The sequence below is a fragment of the Hypanus sabinus genome, chromosome 2, assembly GCF_030144855.1.
Source record: "Hypanus sabinus isolate sHypSab1 chromosome 2, sHypSab1.hap1, whole genome shotgun sequence".
Classification (NCBI taxonomy): Eukaryota; Metazoa; Chordata; class Chondrichthyes; order Myliobatiformes; family Dasyatidae; genus Hypanus; species Hypanus sabinus.
In genome coordinates, this window is record NC_082707.1 from 70882970 (window position 1) to 70900486 (window position 17517).

Here is a 17517-nt window from a genome sequence, read left to right on the forward strand (position 1 = left end):
TCAGGATCATTCAGGAGGCTGAAGATATTATAGTTGAGACTTTTGAGGAAGCGGTCACTGCCAGATTACAGGCTTTGGACATTAGCTGGGCGACCACCAGGAGAGGTAAGGGAAGCAAGAAGTCTGAGCAGGGTTCCCCTGTGGCCATTACCCTCAGCAACAAGAATATCTGCTGGGGGAATGACCCATCAGTTCACCACAGAAGCTTCCAGGCTAATGGCACTGTGGCCCACTCTGAAGCTCAACAGGGAAGGGTAAAATCAGGCAGTGTAGCAGTTACAGGGGACTCAGTAGTTAATGGGACAGAAAAGAAATTCAGAGGCTTCAAAAGAAGCACCAGGGTGGTCTGTTGTCTCCTGGGTGCTGGGATCCATAATGTATCACAGCGGCTGCAGGATATCTTCAAGGAGGAGGGTACCAGCCAGAGATACAGCCATCGGTCCTTGTTGGCAGAAAAGGGGAAGAGGTCCTACACAGTGAGCATATAGAGTTAGGAAAGAGACTGAAGAGAAGGACCTCCATGGTTGTAATTTCTGGCCTACACCCTGTGCCGTAGGCTGATAGCACGGATGAATGAGTGGCTACAGAGTTGGTGCAGGGGGCAGAGTTTCAAGTTCTTGGATCATTGCAACTTTTTCTGGGGAAGGGGTGACCCGTACAAGAGGGACAGGTTGCACCTGAACTCAAGGGGAACCAACATCATGGCTGTGAGGTTTGCTGATGCTACTCAGGAGAGTTTAAACCAGTCTTGCAGGGCATTGGGAACTGGAGCCCCAGGTCAGTAATGAAAGGATCAGATGTCAAGGGAGTTTTTAAAATGCACAATCAAAATAACAGGTATAATGGGTCAGATAGTTTGAAGTGTGTATATTTTAATGCTTGGAGTATTATGGATAAGTGTAATGAACTTAGAGCATAGAACAGTACATGGAACTACAATGTTATGGCCATTACTGAGACTTGGTTGAGAGAGGGGCTGGAATCAGTGATTAATGTACCATGTTTTTGAAGTTTTAGAAAAGGTAGAAGAGGGGTAAAAGAGGGGTTGGATTTGCATTTTTAATCAGGGACAATATCACTGCTGCACTCAGAGGAGATATAATGGAGGGATTAAACATTTGGGTGGAACTCAGGAATAGGAAGAGAGCAATCACACTGATGGGATTGTACTACAGATCCCAGATTCCCACAGGGACATTGAGGAGCAGATATGTCATCAGATTAAGAAATGTGTAAAAATAATAGGGTTGCTGCCATGGGGGATTTCTTCTTCCCAAATGTAAACAGTGATCTTCTTAGTGTAAGGGATTTAGATGGGGCTAAATTTGTTAAGTGAATCCAGGAAGATTTCTTAAATCAATATGTAGATGGTCCAATGAATGGAGGGGCTGTAGTGGACCCGGTGTAGGATAATGAGCCTGCCCAGGTGACTAACCTTTCAGTGGGTGAACAGTTAGGGATAGTGACCACAACTCCTTAACTTTCAGGATAGCTCTTGATAAGGATAGGCATGGTCCTTGTGGGAGTGTTTTAAATTGAATAGGGCAAAGTAAGTTGTGGGCAGGTTGTGAGGGCAGGAGAGAGGAAAGAGATGGAATAATAGAGCCACAGGGATAAGGGAAAATAGCAGGAGGAAAAGAGGGAAGTCTCCCACCTCCAGAGACAGGGTATCTACCGACATCCTTTACAAACCCACTGGTCCCACTGCTATTTTGCCAACACCTCTTACTGTCACTTACAAAGATTCTATTTCCTTCTCTCAGTTTCTCCATCTTCACTGCTCTTGATATCATGATGGGACTTTCCATTCTAGCACATTCTGTTGTTTCAGAAAGCGGTGTTTCCCCACTCCTGCTACCAATGCAGCTATCAACTTCATCTCCTGAAATTTCTTGCATGTTTGCCCTCTCACCATTCCCCCCTCCCTCACATTACTGAGATAAGATTCCCTTAGATGCTGCCTGAATGTTGAGTTCCTCCAGTATTTTGTCTATATTGATAAGGTTCCCACATTCCCAACTACCACCTCACTAGCCTTCCAATCCAACTCATCATTCTCAGCAAGTTTTGCCATCCCCAATGGGGTTCCACTACCAAGCACATTTCCCCCTCCTTTTCTCTGCTTTCTGTAGGTAATACTTTCTCCATGACTCTCTTGTCCACTCATCCTTCCCCATCGATCACTCTCCAGGCATTTATCCCTACAACCATGTTAACTGTTACACTTGCCCCTGCACCTGCTCCCTCACCACTATTCAGGGCTCCAAACAGTTCTTCCAGATGAGGCAGTGCTTCATATGAAAAGCCATTGGTGTAATTTATTGTATTTGGTGCTTCTAGTGTGGCACCCTTGATATCAGTAAGACTCGACACAGATTGGAGGGGTACTTTGTGAAGCACGTTCATCCCATTTGCTGCAAACTGCAGTATCTCACAGTGGCCAAACATTTTAATTCCTGCACTGACTAGTCTGTCCATAGCTTCCTCCAGATGCATATTGGAATAAGAGGCCATATTCTCTTTCGACAGTCTCCAAACTGTTGGCATCAACATCAATTTCTCTAATTTCCAGTAATCACTCCCCTCTTGATCCACTATTCCTTCTCCCCAACACCCCAGGAACCACCATTTTCCCTAATCCCTGTTTTCCTGATATCCATCATCTGCACTTTCACCCGTGTCTCTGTGGAGGAAGATCTAAGATCAGAGTTTCCATACTTAGACACTTGGCACTGAAAGCCACCCAAGATGGAGAACTTAAGGACTACTGAGAGGCTGGATGTGGAGAAGTGTAGATATCTGATATGACTCGGGGCCAGATGCAGGGAATGGTAAGTCTATAGGAGGGAATGAAAGCAAGTGTGAGTAATCTAAATATAGATGCTTTGTTTAACCGTCACCCAATGGAAGTCATTAAACAAACAGCTGATGTTAAACAAGACATACAAGTTAGGGTACAGGCAATGACCTGAAATTTATACAATGAAGAGAATTTATTGCAACAAGTCATCCTAGAGAAACTTGATGAGAACATAATCTCAGGCAAGAGCAGAGGTGGGTGAAATAATAGAGGTGGTCTAACTGAAAGTGTAAACACAAGAGATTCTCTGGAAATCCAGATCAACACACACAAAAAGAAACCTGGAGGAACTTAGCAGGTCAGACAGCATCTATGGAGAGGCACAAACAGTCAAAAATTTGGGTCATGTTTATTTCTCTTCATGGATGCGGCCTGGCCTGCTAAGTTCCTCTAGCATTGTGTGTGTATTGCTTGGAATTCCGGCACCAGAAGATTTTCTCTTGTTTGTAATGTATAAATGGACATGGGAGTAGCAAGCATGCATGCAATAACTGATGCTTTGTCATTGGATGATTTTGTTGTAGACTGCATATAGATGAGAATTGGAATTTGGTCAAGGATAGATTCTGGAGGGATAGCGACATAAGTACAAGTGAATCTAAAGATATAATTGGATTAATAAAGTATTGGACAAAGCAGAATCTGTACCACACAGCAAGACAACATTGGGAGTCAGCATTTTTGTAAAATATATCAGCACCTATTATGCCTGTTTCCTTTAATGATCTGCAAGAATCATCCACAATAAATTCATTCACCAAAGAATTATCGACATGTGAGTCTCACATCTGTTATTTTGAAATTCCTTGCATCCATAATTAAGGACTGAATATCTTGAAGCTTTTCAGCTGCACTCTGAGATCCAGCATGAAGTTTTAAGGGTAAGTGACAGGTGACAATCCTGATTGATTTAAAAAAAAATATATATATATGAAGATTTTTGATTAAATACCTCGGAAGAGATTGTCAGCTAAATTTGCTTATAAAACTGTAGGGAAATTATTGACATGCTTCAAAAATTGGCTGAGTGACAAAAGACAAAATTTAGTGATAACTGTCAGTTATTTTAATTAACAACATATGACAATTGACCTTTCAATGCAACCTGTGGTCTGGGCTCATCTAATCACAATATTTATTAATAACCTAGATGATGAACTAGAAAATCCATAAATAAGTTTGCTAATGATGAAAGACAGAAATAGAAGATGGATACATAAATATATCGGTTGATATCAATGTCTTTGTTTTGCCTTCTCCATAATTACTTCTATCTCATTTGTTGTCTCCCTATTTCCTGTTGAGATATTGATAGCATCCTCTTTGCTTATAAAAGCAAAGTGCTAATTAAATATTTCTGCCTTGCTTTTGCCTCTATACATAAATTACTTTCTTGGTCCCTAAGTAGCTCCTCAATTGCCTTAATTAATGTTCACATGCCTATGGAAGGCTTATGTATTTCCTGATTATATTAGCCATGACTTATTCAGACATTCACTCTTTACTTATCAATTTCCCTTTCACCTTTACTTGTAGCTCACTATAGACATCCTGATTCTCATCTGAGTTATTTATCAGATATGAACTTTAAATATCCATTTCTTGGCATCACTACATTCTCTACCAAATTTGTCATCCAGAGAGCTCGTGTTTTGTTTTCCCTTTTTACCTTGGGATTTTCCATTATTAGCTCATTGAAGCTAGCCCTCCTCCAATAAAGATTGACTCTTCCTCTTCTACTTCATAGTCTAAAAGTTACAGTATGACGATTATGGTTCCTCACTGACATTTGCTCCACTTGGGCAATTTCATTTTCCAGGACAAGATTAAACAATGTCTCCTTCCTTGTTAAGCTAAAATGTACTGATTAAAGAGGTTCTGTTGACCACTCTTCAGGAATTCCTCCCATTCACTTCTATTGACCATAACAATATCATATCAACACTGGAGTAATTGAAGTTCCAGTCTTTATGATTCCCCTGCAGATATGCCCCTCTATCTCTGTCTCAGTATCTTGTGAGCTCTAGGATACCCCTAGTTATGTGTTTCTTAATTCTTATTCCCAGTCAGCTTGATTTGTCCTCGTCCAACCTAGGAGAGTTACACTCTGTAACTTTACTAGTACTTCATCCCACCCCTATTAATGTTTTCTGTGTTTTCTGAACATCTGGTATTCATTAATGTACTCTACATGGTCTTCCTTGCCTGTTTTAAAAACAATGTTGCAGGCACTTCTTGTTTTCATGAGGAATAATCTCATTTGTGGTGTACCCAGTGGGATATAGATGGCCAGTCGTAGTTTTCATCTTGAGTTCCCAGCTGCATGGATTTAGTGGTCAGCCAATGAGGAACAAGAAAGGCAGAACTCACTGGATGCTATTCTTTTTGAGTTCCTGTTATATATACAACATCACCAACAGGCAGCACAGTCAATAATCCTCCTGATCCAGGGTTGAGTGCAGCATTGATGAATGAATCACTTTCAATGACAGTGAGCAGTCAATAGATAGAGGTGTGCTGCTAGATTCAAATGCATACAGAAGTAAATAATTTGAGTTTGAACATGATGATTTCAATGTAGATTTAGAGAAATGCCACCTATTTACAATCTAAATATTAGTCATTAACCTGACAATAATGTACATTTTTTAAATTGTTGTAGCCTATCAAGTGGATAGGTTTACTTCATTTTAATCCTTCACGTTACTGCCAAAAACATTACTCAACAATTGCCTATGATTTGTTTTATTTTCCAGTATCATTATTGGCTTTGTATCTTCTTCAAAAGGATGTGATATTGAATCCTTACACGGGTCCATTGTGTTACATTATGAACAAATTATAGAAATGATGTCATAGTAATTTAGGGCAGACTTTTGCTCTTTCACCCTCATCGTGTAAACTACGATAATCATTCACACCAGGATGCATCACCAAGGAAATAATCTTCGTAAGTTTAATCTGTGTTTCCAGGTAGAATAAGAACTATTTGTCCTCTGCCATCATTGTGAAGAACTTAAATCAATATGAGTCAGTTCAAAGCCATCATCCAGCCATTAAGGTTCACTTATCTGGCTATTGTAATTTGCTACATTTTCGTCATGACAGTTGACTTAATATAAAATAAACCAGTGTTACAAGGTGTGAGCTGCTAAGCAAATAAATCAAAACTTCTGATTTTATATCAGTTTCCACTATTTGAGTAAAAGCCATCCATCATCAAATTATGAATGACAGATTTTGCTATAAACTAGAAGAAGTGTACAACTTCACCCCATTAAGCAATTCCATTCATATTTGTTCAATTTGGCAGGACCATCTACTATCCTGCATGATGGTTAGATAATTCAATGAATCATATAATCATTCCAGTGCAGAAGGAGACCTTCATTTTGTAAGAGCAATCGCAATGCAATAAAACTCCAATAATCTGACTGCTCTAGTCTTTGATAATACCAGTCCTGCAGAATTTTCAGACAGTTGAATATTATTTCCATTCATATTCCAACGCACCTTTAATTTACTCATTTTAGCTGTTAAAACTATTATAATTTTTTTTTCTGGTAAGTCAGCTTGATTTAAAGGGAGGACAGAAATAGAATCCCAGTGATTCTGAAGGTACAAGGGAGCATAGGTAACCTGGCCTTGGTGAGACAGAGCATGAAACACTGGAATTTCAGAACAAATACAATTATTGAAGTTTTATTGTGAACTTAATCTTTTGCTCTTTTTCCCTCCCCTTCATTTCTTCTTCAAGGGTTAATGATTTCTGATATTGGAGGTGCATGTATCTTGTGTCCTATTAGGTTATCTCCACCCTGAATATCTCTCCCAATGCCCAAGAAAAACACATAGTAATAGATCAATCAAACTTTCCTGATAAGGATTGATGCTTGAGAATTTCTGATATGTGAGAGAATGCAAAGAAAACATCTTGCTCCCAACTTTGAACCTACTGTATGATTTATGCACACAATACCCAGGACGGTGCATTGCAATGACATTCCCTCACAATCTTTGTAAAACCGGAAGGTAGCACCACTTCAATGCATATTTTTTATGTTAAACATTTTTTGGCCTATTTTTGACATATATGCAGTTACATAAGCTTTCACAATCCAGACATAAGAAATGTCATTATTCAAAAAGGCAATAGTAATCAAAGTACTGTTCTTTGTTATAACAATCAATCTGCTGAAATAATTCAGTGGGTTGCGTTTGTTGCTCCAAATTCCAGCATTTGCAGTCCCTTGTGTGTCATGGTTTTAGTTTTAGTTTTCTGCTTATACACAGGAAAATGTCAGCAGCCTTCTGCAAAAATCAGGACCAATGTAAGTAAAGGGAATACTTAGACTATTGAGTGGTGAAGAGTCCAAGGCCTTGTATTTCACAAAAAAGCAAATGTAACATGAAGAAAAACTATTTGACTTAGGTAACTAAGTCATTAGGATCTGACATACTTATAGAATCACAATGACAGAAGCTTGAGAAAGAAGCCTCTGCCATTGACCAAAATGACAGTAACTTTAACCAGGCTGAATACATACATATTCATCATTGGATTTATATTCATTAAAACTGTAAAGTTGACCAGAAGCAAGATCCAACCCATCAATTTCTATTTAATTTGCTCACATTTTAAATTCCATCTGTAAATCTTTCTGTCTGACTGTCTCTTTTTACTCTTTTACAATGCCTTCTTGCAATCTGTCTCTGACCATCCTTTGGTTATCTGTCCCTCCATTTCAGTTGCTTGATGTAAAACTTTGTTTGATATAACTGTTGTAAAACTATATGGGATACTTTCTAGGATAATGATGGAAAATAACTATATGCTCTTTTTAGAATATTGAATGTTATGAGAAGCTGAGTGCTCCAATTGTTCAACAATATCTGATGAAATGGCAACGTTGGACAGCTGAGTTGGAAGCCTACATGAGACTTACTCATCCTTCCAAATTCCAAAATGTAATAGTTTTTGAAAATGTTGATCTAAAAATTTGAACTATTCTTTATCATATCCTATAAATGTTCCCAATGCAAGCTACAATAGGTAAATAACTTGGCAAACTTGTAATGTTGGCTGAAATCTTTCACAGTCTCAAATGTTTTTTGGCTCCATCAGTAGAAGTAAAATATGCTACTGAAGAAAACTTGATTTGAATTTCTTGATTCCCTGCCTCTGAAAATAGACTGACCAAAATACAAATTATCTCTGCCTTTGGCTTACTACTTTACTATCTGGTGTGGCATCTCATGTCACAAAGTAATGTGCAGATGAGAATGCAATTAATGGCATAGTGTGTTGCGGGGAAACTTGTAATTCTAGCAAAAAGATGCACTGTTTCTGATAAGAGGAACAATGTTGTTTGTTCCCTTTGAATATTGACCTATTTAATGCAACAGTGATAGCAAACTGGAATGCTGTGGCCTGAATGAAACCCAATGCATACAAAATGTATTATAAAAGGCATCAACAGAACCCTGATAGTGTCTTTCACCTGAAATGTTAACTCTATTTTTCACTATCCAGAGATCCTGCTAGACATTTTGAATAGTTCTTCTATTTTCTGGTTACATTTTCAATTTACAGCATCTACATTTTACGATACTTTCACCGAGACAGCCACTGGCATTGAGATTACTTTCCTGATGTGGAGCTCAGTTTAGACTCTTGCAGGCAGCAGACTTCAGTGGAGATGTGATTAAGGAAGTGTAAATACTGTGCTTCACTGAGGCTCATGATGAACAATTCTTCTCTGAATAATCTATTCCAAAACTAGGATCCCACTTTGAACTATTTTACCCTTCCCATCCCCCATCACACTGACCCTTTGTCTTCAAGCCACTTACACCGTCTATTCTCCCAGTACTTCTCCAAAGAAAATCCTTACTAATGCACACAAGTCTGAGAGACATTGGTTTGTACAAATGCCTTGAAGTTGGCACAATTTCCCTCAGTAATTGAAACAATATTCCTCTTAGACCTGCAGCCTGAAACAACTGTAGCAAGCACTGAAAAATTATAACCACAGTGGGAACAAAACAGCCAGCGTCTGTCCATTAGATAACACAAATTCCTTAAGTTGTGTTGTTGAGCAGATCTTTCCTGCTGCTGAATGTCACCAGCAGGGAAGGTTAAGCGAGTTCATTAGCTAGAGCTTTGAGTTCAAAAATGGTAGTGACAGCGCCAGATCAGTGTTGCACTCTGAATAACACTGTGATCTATCTAGTATGCTTCTAATTGGTATATATTGTAAGTGTGTATGTTAATGCATTCACATAATGTGTCTTCTGGTGCTATTTCACCACAAGCCAGTTCATACAACAGGCACCAGTGTTGTTAATTTATTTTTACTAATCACCCATTGTTATCCAGATAGAAGATACATAAAATCATGAGGCCTCAATAAAAAGAAATTACTACAATTTTCATGCATGTGGAAACTTCAATGGACTGTCAAATTTGATCTCATCTGTCAGAATATTTAATCAAGGGATTCAGAATGGGTTATTACTTTCAGAAAGTCTTTTTCAACTGTGATACAGGCAAGAACTTTTCTTGATCTAGGTCCAAGGTACCAAAACTATTAACTGTATTAACATTAAATTCCATACTTCCTCTTCAGAGCTGTTACTTATACATATAATTACAAGTTACTTAAAACATGCTAGGAGAAGAAATCTTTAAGCAGAACTCAACCTTGTCATAGGGCTTAGAGGCTTGAATGACCTGGAAAGCTACGTTGGCTGGAGTAAGAGCCTTGTGGTTTGGCTCTAGGTAGGGTCACCCATGCTAAACAGGTCAAATGGTAAAGGCCAGACTAAGAGTGCTCCATCGGTCCTCCAGGTTTGAGGGTTCAGCTCAGGGCTAACAACACTGACTGGTCAAAAAAATTGCTGCAGAAGCAGCATTGAAGAATCCTTCTATGTCTCTGTGCAACGGTATGGACAAACAGAGGTGGAGGACCTTCATTGCTGCCTTAAGTACCAGCGGTGTAGTGGGCAGTACGTAAGTAAGGAGAAAAATCCCAGAAGATAATCCCCGTCATAGAAAAAAAAAGTGAACTAATGACTCTGCCTTTGATCAGTTTCTATGTCCTAAGCCATGATTAGGTGTTCATCATCTATTCTAATCTAAAACTAAACAGTATCAAAGACAAAATATTTTAGATGCTAGTAATGCAGAAAATAAACAGAAGATGCCAATAATACTTAGCAGGATAGGCAGTAACCGTAAAAAGACTAACAAAATTATACAGTTGATCTTGTCATTAAATGTCATCAGTTCAATGGTGAATTATATCCTATTAAGTGCCAATGCATTTAAGATTACTGTGTATGTGCATGCAATTGCAGAGGTCATGTGCTTGTTGACAGATTTCAGCTGGTTAACCTATCAGCACACTCCTTTGCTGGTCTCCACATGGAGGCCAATGTCAGAAAACAAATTCACTAAGATCTCACAGCACTTAGTCAGGGGAATCAGGTCACAGTCTCTGTGCCAGGCTAAACTTAGTGCACCATCCCTGAGCCCATTAATTACAATGAAGATTTTATCCTGTGAGGAGGAAAGATAAGTTATATTTTAATCATTTATGTGTGCAGTAGTGTTTTTTTTAATTATTTAAGTGTTTTAAAAGATTTTATATTGCTTTAGCAATATTTTTAGAAAAGTAATGTCTTCCTTCAATTTAATAGATTTGATTGCCTCTGGCATTCGATTGGGTGCCATGGAAGCATAATGGTTAGCGCTGTGCTATTGCAGCTCAGAGCCTTCTGCAGTTCAGAGCTCAATTCCAGCACCATCCTGCAATGGATTTGTACAGTACATTCTCCCCAGGGAATGGGTAGGTTTTCCCCGGCTATTCCGGTTTCCTCTCACAGTCCAACCATGTTCTGGTTAGTAGATTAATTGGTCATTGTGAATTGTCCCGTGATTAGGTTAGAGTTAATTTGGGGTTGCTATGACATTGTGCTTCAAAGGGCTGTAAGGGTCTACTCCACACTGCATTGCTAAATTAAAACGAATAAATAACTCTGACGGATTGCAGAGATGGTGGTGGGGGAGGAGGGCTTGGGAAAATTGTCTTATCATCTGTCTTAGACTTTTTCATCAGTTTTTGGGAAGGGCATGTTCTGATGAATAGATTTTTAAAATGCCCTCCAGTTCCTTGGCTTACCCTTGGCATATTTTAAAATGTATAATTTAAGTGAGCTTACCAATCTTTATCCAGTAGCCTTGCTTTGACTCTTTTTCAGTTACTTTTTGTACTTTATACAATTTTACTGGATATTTAACAAAATCTTGCTCCTAATATTTGCCATACTCTTCTTTCTGTGATACATTACTTGAAATTTCTTTGTAATTGACAATGCACTAACTTGGCACTGTGATTCAGAAGGCAGTCTAGCCCAGGGGTGGGCAAACTTTTTGACTTGTGGGCCACAAAGGGTTCTAAAATTTGACAGGGGGGCCGGACCAGGAGCAGATGGACGGAGCGTTTTGGTAATACACCTCATAAGAGAAAATAAAATATCATGGGATATGTAGAAAACATGTGCTTTAATTTCAATTGAAAATGAACAAATGCATTACAACAAAATATCTGTCTTTGAAGTCCCATGGTATTTAGCTATTTATTGAAATGACTTTTAAAACACTGAAAATTAAATGAATAAAACACAGCTTTTTTAAATAGTAACAGTTATTATTTTAAAGCACTGAAAATTCTGTTATCCTTCAAGATATTATCATCATCACTCTCCTCCTGACTGTCTTTATTTCAAAAATGGTAGGAGATGCAGGTCTACTTGTCCTGCTCCTTCTTATTCAATTGTCCCCTGTGCCAAAACTCAACAACAACCTGCACAATGACAGAACAATGAGAGCGCGCCAGTATGCGGAGCGCGTTTTTTATTTTGAGAACGTACGTGCACCTGCGCACTACTCATGTCCATCACTTAACAGAAATGACATGTAACATGTAAGGCTTATTGAAAAAAATATTTTCAAATGCATTTTTTACATAACACAACGAAGAAACTTATTTTTAATTTCAGTGGGAACAGTGTTGTTGGTCTCCCTTTTTAGCCAGCGCATCAAAGTCTGGATTTAGTTTTGTTGTGGCGATTCTCAGGATGGATCTGAGGTGTTGGTCAGTTAACTTGGATCTGTGGCTGGCTTTGTTGATGTTCATGACGCTGAACGCCTGTTCACACAAACAGGTCGAGCCGAACAACGCCAGCATTTTCTGTGCCGTCCTCCGGAGGTTTGGAAACACCTCTTTACCAAGTGAAGCATAAAAGTCATTCAGTTTAAGAGAGTTGAACTTCTCTTTTAAGACGGGGTCAGACTGAAGGTTGATCAGTTCCAGCTGTAGCTCCTCTGGTGCTGTTTCAGGATCTTGTGACAGGGGACAGGCCACCAACTGAAGTGACTTGTCAATTTTTTCAAAATCAGAAAAGCGACGGCAGAATTCTCTGTGCAGCGCATCCAGTGACTCGCTGTATTTTTGCACATTTGCGCCGGCCTCTTCCAGCGTGGCTAGTGTGGGAAAATGAGTGAATAACTTATTCGAAATTTGCCTGGAGAAAAAAGCCAGCTTGGATTTAAAGGCTTTCACGTTTGTGTACATGTCATGCACAAACTGATCCTTCCCCTGTAGCTTCACGTTCAGTTCATTCATGTGTGAAAATATATCCACAGCAAACGCAAAGTCACAAAGCCAGCTCTTGTTGCTCAGCTCAGGAAATTCGCCGGCCTTCCTCAGTAACTCCAAAAATGCACCGATCTCCTCTTTGAGCTCCCATACTCGTTGAAACACTTTGCCCAAACTTAACCAGCGGACACGGGAGTGATAAAGTAGGTCCTGGTGATCCGCATCAGTTTCCTCCAGGAACGTGATGAACTGACGGTGCTGAAGTCCCCTTGCACGTATAAAGTTGACAAGTTTTACGACAGGATTCACAACATGATTCAGCTGTAATACCGATTTACATAGAGGTTCCTGGTGGATGATGCAGTGAAGGAAAATAACATCCTGGTCAGGATTTTCATCTTTCACTTTATTCTGTATTCTCCTCAGCAGGCCGACATTTTTCCCCGTCAAATTAGGAGATCCATCTGTGGTGACGTTGATAAGTTTACTCCAAGGGAGCTTCATATTTTCGATGACAGCAGACACCCAGTCATACAAGTCCTCTCCCCGTGTTTTTCCTTTCAGAGACTCCATTGTCAAAAACTCCTCTGTTATTCCAAAAGTATTGTTAATTCCTCGGATAAAAATGAGGAGCTGAGCAGTGTCTTTTACATCGTTGCTTTCATCCAGTGCTAATGAATATAACGTGAACGACTCTGCCTTTTTATTTAAGTCGCTGGTTATATCTTCATCTATCAGTTCCACACGGCGAGTCACTGTTCTGCATGATAAACTGATTTTTTCAAATTTGTCTTTGCTCTCCGGACACAACACACCTGCTGTCTCCACCATACATTCTTTTAAAAACTCGCCTTCAGACAGAGGCTTGCTGGCCTTTGCTAATTTGAATGACAGCATAAAACTCGCCTTGGTACTTGACTCATGAATGGCAGTTTGACGGTGAAAAAAATTTTGTTGAGCCTGTAAATTAGCTGCCAACCTCTGAGCATTAGCTTCCCGTTCTTTCGTTGACTGGTCGCTAGCATAGTTGGCATGTTTTGTGGCAAAGTGACGGCTGATATTATATTCTTTAAAAACTGCCACAGTCTCTTGGCATATCAGGCATACAGCAGTTGATCGGTGTTCAGTAAAAAGATATTTAGTTGTCCACTCCTTGTTAAACACCCGACATTCTCTATCCACTTTTCTTTTCTTAGCTCCACTCATCATTACAGAAGGGGTGAGAGGTTGTAGCAGTGTGCTACACGCAGCGCTAAAATTATGACACGGAGTCGGTAACTGCAGTCGAAGGAAAAAACTTTATTCGAAATCCCCAGCCTCACTTTTAAGCATCCCTCAACCTGCCCCCCATGGCGCAGAGGCTCCAAAGCTCTGTGCTCGCAAATCCCCACAGGCTATTTCCCTTAGCCAGAACGCTGGCTAATTGTGAGCCGGTTCGGATGTGCCAGGAAATGGGTCGTCACAAGATTACAAAGTAAAACGCAAATGTGGAGTAATACGCTGCACCTCAACAAAGGTCAATGTATATAGAGTGTGTCATCTATTGGGAAAACGCCAGAATTGCGGGGAAAAAAACGTTAACAAGTTTTATTAATATAATTTCATCAAGTTCTGCGGGCTGGATTAAAAAGCTTAACAGGCTTCATATGGCCTGCGGGCCGTAGTTTGCCCATGCCTGGTCTAGCCCATTAAATTAACTGTTTCTATGGTCAGGGACAAGAGGGTGTGACTGTGAGTGAGGCAGGTAGGGGGATCCAAGGGGTAGTGCTGGAGGAGAATCTGCCCTTGACTTTGTCCAATAGTTCTGATTTTTGCTCCCTGTGCAGGTAAAATTGGTGGCTGTTAAAATAATGAGTAGCTTAACAATGACGTTATGGTTTAGGGAGCCATTTAAGAGGGAGGAGAGAAGAGAAATGTAGTTGTAATTGAGAAAAAGACTTAATGCACTTAATGCTTTGTTATGGGGATTAAGCGTCCCCAAGGCTCTGTTACTTGCTTAGTGCTTGAGTTTGGAGCATCTTATATAACTTGCAGAGGAATTTAGAGTGGGAGGGGAAAAATAAACATGAGTGTCCTGTGGGGGGGGGGTGGTGTTGGCTTATTCTGATCATCCTGATAATTGAAAGTTATTTCAGTTGTGATTGCTTAGAAACTGCTACTGCTTTTATAATTAGATAGCAGCCTGGTGTCACTTTCAAGTATCCTGGGTATGTAGAGAGAAAGTGTGGGAGGTTCTGTCTCTCTTCTTTTGTTTAAGGCAATAACCATTGGGAGGTATGCACTTTTAACTATGTATGTTTGTTGAATATTCAGCTTTGTAGTGTCTGTAACTTGGGGAATATGGATGTGTGGTTGTATTATCACTGTTTGTAAATAAATGACTAATATAGTTATTTGAAATCAATGCATTTTCTCTCACTTGCAAGATCTACAAACCTGATTCAACATTACATTTAGTACTGCTTTGAGCAGCGTCTGGCTTTTTGAGCAAAAATGCATTTCTCTAAAAGGTTTTTTTGAAAAGGTAGGTGCCTCCATTTGAGAGATGCAGAATCTGAGGTTAGGCAGATAATAGTGAGGGCTTTGGAAGTCTCGCTAACCAACTGATGGTTTATGGAATGCTAGACCTGTTAGATTTAGCCAGGGTTGAAGTAAGACACCACATTGTTTCCATACTTAAATTGTTGGGTTTTTCCAGGAAAAAGAATAGTCAGCAGGATGCTTTCTGAATGTTTACAGCAGTTATAGGACATCAGTATAAAACAATAGGAAGTCTTAGGAATGAATGGAAAATCTCTGTCAGCTCAATATTATTCTGAGAGATTCGCCATTGTAGGCGAATTAGCAGAATTGGCAGAGTAGGGCTTCAAATATAAAGGATACAATTATGCAGAGAGCTTGTCAACTATTGAAGCTACAGCACTTAGATGCTGCACGACAAGTTGGTTAGCAGCCCGCCCCTGTTAAAGTTCGAGCCATGATGAGGTGGGCCAGTGATTCTGCTGTGGGGCTGGGGGAAGGGGATGTCTGGTGGATAATGAAAAGAGGGAGAGAGGGCAGTGCAGACACCTTGAAATCTTAGCTCTGTTCCTTGCTTTGTCTTTTGTGTTCAAATCAGTTACTTAGTTTCCTATGTATATCTAGTTAGTTACTTTGTTTTTTGGGGATTTTTATTTTGTTAATCTGTTACATGTCTATTGTGCTTTGTTACATTTCCCCATGCAATCGATTTTAGGGATGACTCACTTTTCATACTGCCCACGTGAAATTTAAGTTGAAATTTGGTAGAAATTTATGCAACGTTATTCCAGATATGAGATGCCCACAATTCAGAGGGAATTGAGCACTTGGGGAGTAATTTCAGTAGTTCTGTTGTTTCTGTGTTTTCAAAATATCAGGTGACTAATCAAGGGCAAGTGCATTTGTATCTCCCTGCATTAGAGAATGGCAAAGTGGTGGATGCTGACTTGTGGTGGGAGATCCTGTGATACATTCCTGGGGATATCATTTGAATGTTCACATTGGATAATTTCATATTTCTGAAGTTGTATGAATTTCTATATGATGGAAGAGATACCTCTGATATTAATCCCTTTGATGATATCCAGCTTTTTAAGTTTGGGCATTCTGTTTTGGGGGAGCAGGGAGGGAGTGGTATATTCTTGTCAACCTCAACACAATGTATGTTAACAGCTTTAAGGGATTTGAGCCTTAATAACCCTGGTGGATTAAGTGCTTTAAGGGCTGGTATTTCCCTACTTACCATTTGTTTAATTGGAAGGTGGAGAATATTTGTGATTTCCCCACCTGATAGAGAGTGTTGGTGTAGATGACATGTTGAGTACAGGTACAATGTACAAGGTGGATGGCAAATGTGAGTAGAAAATGGTTGTCTCTACGTCAAATGGTGTTGTAAATGTGGGCACATGTTGGACACTGAATGGCACTTACTGAATAAGTAGTACCTAGTCTGTGGTTTCCACAGGTGGTGCAGTTGACATGTGGTACCATACATATGCCACCCAGTGCCCTGGAAGAACACCTTGCTAATGCTCATTGGTAAGAGGGCTATTACAAAGGAAGAAAGGTTTTTAATGATAGCCTTTCTCAGCATGGTATGGTCAGATTGTCACAAGAACTGATTTTAATAGCCTTGAAAAACCTGCTCACAAAGGAAGGTGACACTTGTACTGTTATTGGTCAAGAACACTTCAACTAAAGTCCAGGTGTGTCAGGTAACACCATGCACCTCAGAATCAGTGTATAAGATTAAGTGGGGTCCAGCTCATAAACTATTACACTCTGGGGTGGGTCTGGTGGCTTTTTGGTAAATTTAGCTGCCTGGTGTTCAGTTTCAAATATCCTAGGTATATAGAGAACACATATGGGAGGTTCTGTCTCCTTTTGTATAAGGCAAGTGGTACACATAGCCATTGGAAAGGTATGCTTTGTATGCATTTTAGCTATGTATGTTCGTTGAATATTCAGCTTTGTAGTATCTGTATCTTGGGAAACATGAATGTTTGGTTGAATTTTTACTCTTTGTAAATAAATGACTAATATATTTATTCAAAGTCAGTGTGCTTCCTGTCTCAGTTGTCAGATCTGTGAATCTGATTCAATAGTACAAGAAGAAATTCTGCAGATACTGGAAAATGGGGAACAGAAGAAGAGGAGAGGAGGAGGGATTTTTCTTTACCAGAAAGAGAAGTAAGTATTTATGCCATCAGACAGAAAATAATCTGCCATTCCTCCACCCTAAGGGTGGCTTTGTTGTGGCAGAAGAGGAGGCTATGGACTGACATGTCACGGCTTCCACATCCAGCAGATCATTCTTCACAACTTTCACCGTCTTCAAAGGGATCCTACCAACAAAAATATCTTATATGAATAGTTACATGAACAGAAAACCCAAGCAGAGAGACATGCTAAAGTGAAGCATAGAGGTTTCACAGCAGGAGAGAGAGTACTTGTCTGGAATTACATCTTCAGAAC

The 17517-nt window shown here is 39.6% G+C and overlaps 1 protein-coding gene across 1 annotated transcript; it reads right to left on the reverse strand.

Moving 5' to 3' along the window:
- Positions 1-2163: 2163 nt before the first annotated feature.
- LOC132403577 (general transcription factor II-I repeat domain-containing protein 2A-like) lies at positions 2164-13186 on the reverse strand. The gene is made up of 2 exons (XM_059986996.1): positions 12333-13186; positions 2164-2537 (listed from the first exon to the last, which is right to left on the reverse strand). The coding sequence occupies exons 1-2, from the start codon at positions 13093-13095 to the stop codon at positions 2164-2166; spliced, it is 1137 nt and encodes a 378-aa protein (XP_059842979.1). The 5' UTR covers positions 13096-13186.
- Between the last annotated feature and the right edge of the window lie 4331 nt (positions 13187-17517).

Excerpts from the sequence above, each read along its gene's own strand:
- LOC132403577 (XM_059986996.1), bottom strand. The coding sequence starts at position 13,095 with ATGGAGTCTCTGAAAGGAAAAACACGGGGAGAGGACTTGTATGACTGG. Across the intron at positions 2,538-12,332 it reads GCTGCACAGAGAATTCTGCC|TTTGGAGACTGTCGAAAGAG; the intron begins GTCGCTTTTCTG and ends TGATGCCAACAG.